This window comes from Lissotriton vulgaris, unplaced genomic scaffold, assembly GCF_964263255.1.
Source record: "Lissotriton vulgaris unplaced genomic scaffold, aLisVul1.2 SCAFFOLD_1742, whole genome shotgun sequence".
Taxonomy (NCBI): domain Eukaryota; kingdom Metazoa; phylum Chordata; class Amphibia; order Caudata; family Salamandridae; genus Lissotriton; species Lissotriton vulgaris.
The window spans coordinates 143171-144814 of record NW_028249354.1 but is presented as its reverse complement, the minus strand read 5'-3'; the positions used below and the strand labels follow the sequence as shown (position 1 = coordinate 144814).

General features: G+C 42.0%; 1 protein-coding gene across 1 annotated transcript; it reads right to left on the bottom strand.

Moving 5' to 3' along the window:
• Nucleotides 1-231: 231 nt before the first annotated feature.
• On the bottom strand, nucleotides 232-1355 carry LOC147663590 (uncharacterized). The gene has a single exon (XM_086950337.1). It carries the CDS (start codon nucleotides 1353-1355, stop codon nucleotides 387-389), a length of 969 nt encoding a protein of 322 aa, XP_086806463.1. The 3' UTR covers nucleotides 232-386.
• Between the last annotated feature and the right edge of the window lie 289 nt (nucleotides 1356-1644).

The window sequence follows — 1644 nt, the reverse complement described above, 5'->3', positions numbered from 1 at the left end:
ATATCAAATATTCTGAAAAACATGAATAAGGAAACAATCTAGTCTTATATATAACAACTGTAAAGAACAACGTTTATTGAGAAGTATTTTTCCTCTCATATATACACGTCTATAAAGGTATTTTAGCAAGAGTCTTTTTTCTACAGGTGTTGCATGCAAAACGATATCTTCTTTAATAAAATTCCTGCAATGTTAACAACTTCAACAGGGGTATGCACCTCGTTCTTTCACAAAGTTACACTTTTACTTTACTGTAGAATGTGGGTCGAGCGATTCATGTGTATTATGGAAATGTATCCTAGTTGGTTTGACACTGACATCTGATAACTTTGACATTGATGGAACCCAGTGCATCCTCCAATTTTGTATTCTCGTTTACTCTATGCTCAGTGGTTATTATTCTCCAAATGCGGAACGACTGCATCATTGTAGAATTTTTCCAGCTTGGGCTCAGTCACCTTCCAGAACTTAGCATCAAACTTAACAGGAGCAATGGTAGTCTCCTTCTCGGTGTACACCACAAAGTCAGTCTTCTTGACACCTGTGGTTGCCATCTGTGTCTGCACCTGTGTGTAGTATGGATGGTCTTTCTTGAGAGTGTAGGAACCACCAGCTGGGGTCAAGCAGAAGTTGTCATCTTTGCAGGCTTCTCTTATTGTGTGGTCTTTGTGTTTGTATGGGCACTTGACCTCCAGGAGGCCAATGGGCTTTCCAGTAGAGTTATTCTTAACAATACCATCTGGAGTGGCAGCCAGCCAGGTCTTCTTTGGGTGAATGAAGGTCCCACAGTCTTCAACTTTGATGCCTCCTCTTGAATTCCTGGACTTGAGGTGCTCATATTCTTGGACTGCCCTCTTTTCATTCTGAATTCCCCAGGACGTAGCTGGGGTCTGTATGACAGGGCTCGGACCCACAACTGCCTTGAGATAAGACTGTGGCACCTCTGAACTCTTATCATTCACAAAATGGCTATTGGCAATCTTGTGTGCTACAGAAGCTGTGATGCGGTTTTCTCGCCATTCATGCCATTTTGGGTTGGCTTGCTGACCCTGTGTTTTTGCTTTGACTGCCTTCCCCAGGGTTATATTAGATGATGATGTTCTACTAGAATTGCTTTTTTGATGGGATTGGGCACTGCTAGCAGCCTTGTAAGAGGGTGCAGATATGGTGGTACCCTTAGAGTGCGTACCCTGAGCTGTGGGTTTGCCCATTGAGAAGGATGTAGTTGTGGCCTTTGCCCTTCCTGAAGCTGGGTTGGAGCTCTTGGAGCCTGGTTTGGATGTTGGAGCCCTGGCACCTTTCAAGGAGGATGATCTGTTTCCTCCTCTGGAGGCAGCACTTGTAGAGCGGCCCATTGTTCAAGGTAATTCTGTGTAAGAAAACAGAAATCTAAAACTGTAGAAAAGATTACAGCAACTCGTAAAGAACAACTAATTGACATTACCAGAGAAAGGACACAGCTGTGTAATGCATAGTTCTATAAACAGCCTCAGATTGTCAGAGGTTTTAAAATAGTTTTTTTAAAACATAAATTAAACAACAAGACAGCAAGGAATAGTCAAGGTTTTGAACTATTTCTTATGGATTGAAGGAACCATGTACATTATTGAATACATTACTTACCGGTAATCTTCATTACCCGAA

What these genes read in the sequence shown, in the direction of transcription:
- LOC147663590 (XM_086950337.1), bottom strand. Translation starts at nt 1,355, where the DNA reads ATGGGCCGCTCTACAAGTGCTGCCTCCAGAGGAGGAAACAGATCATCC.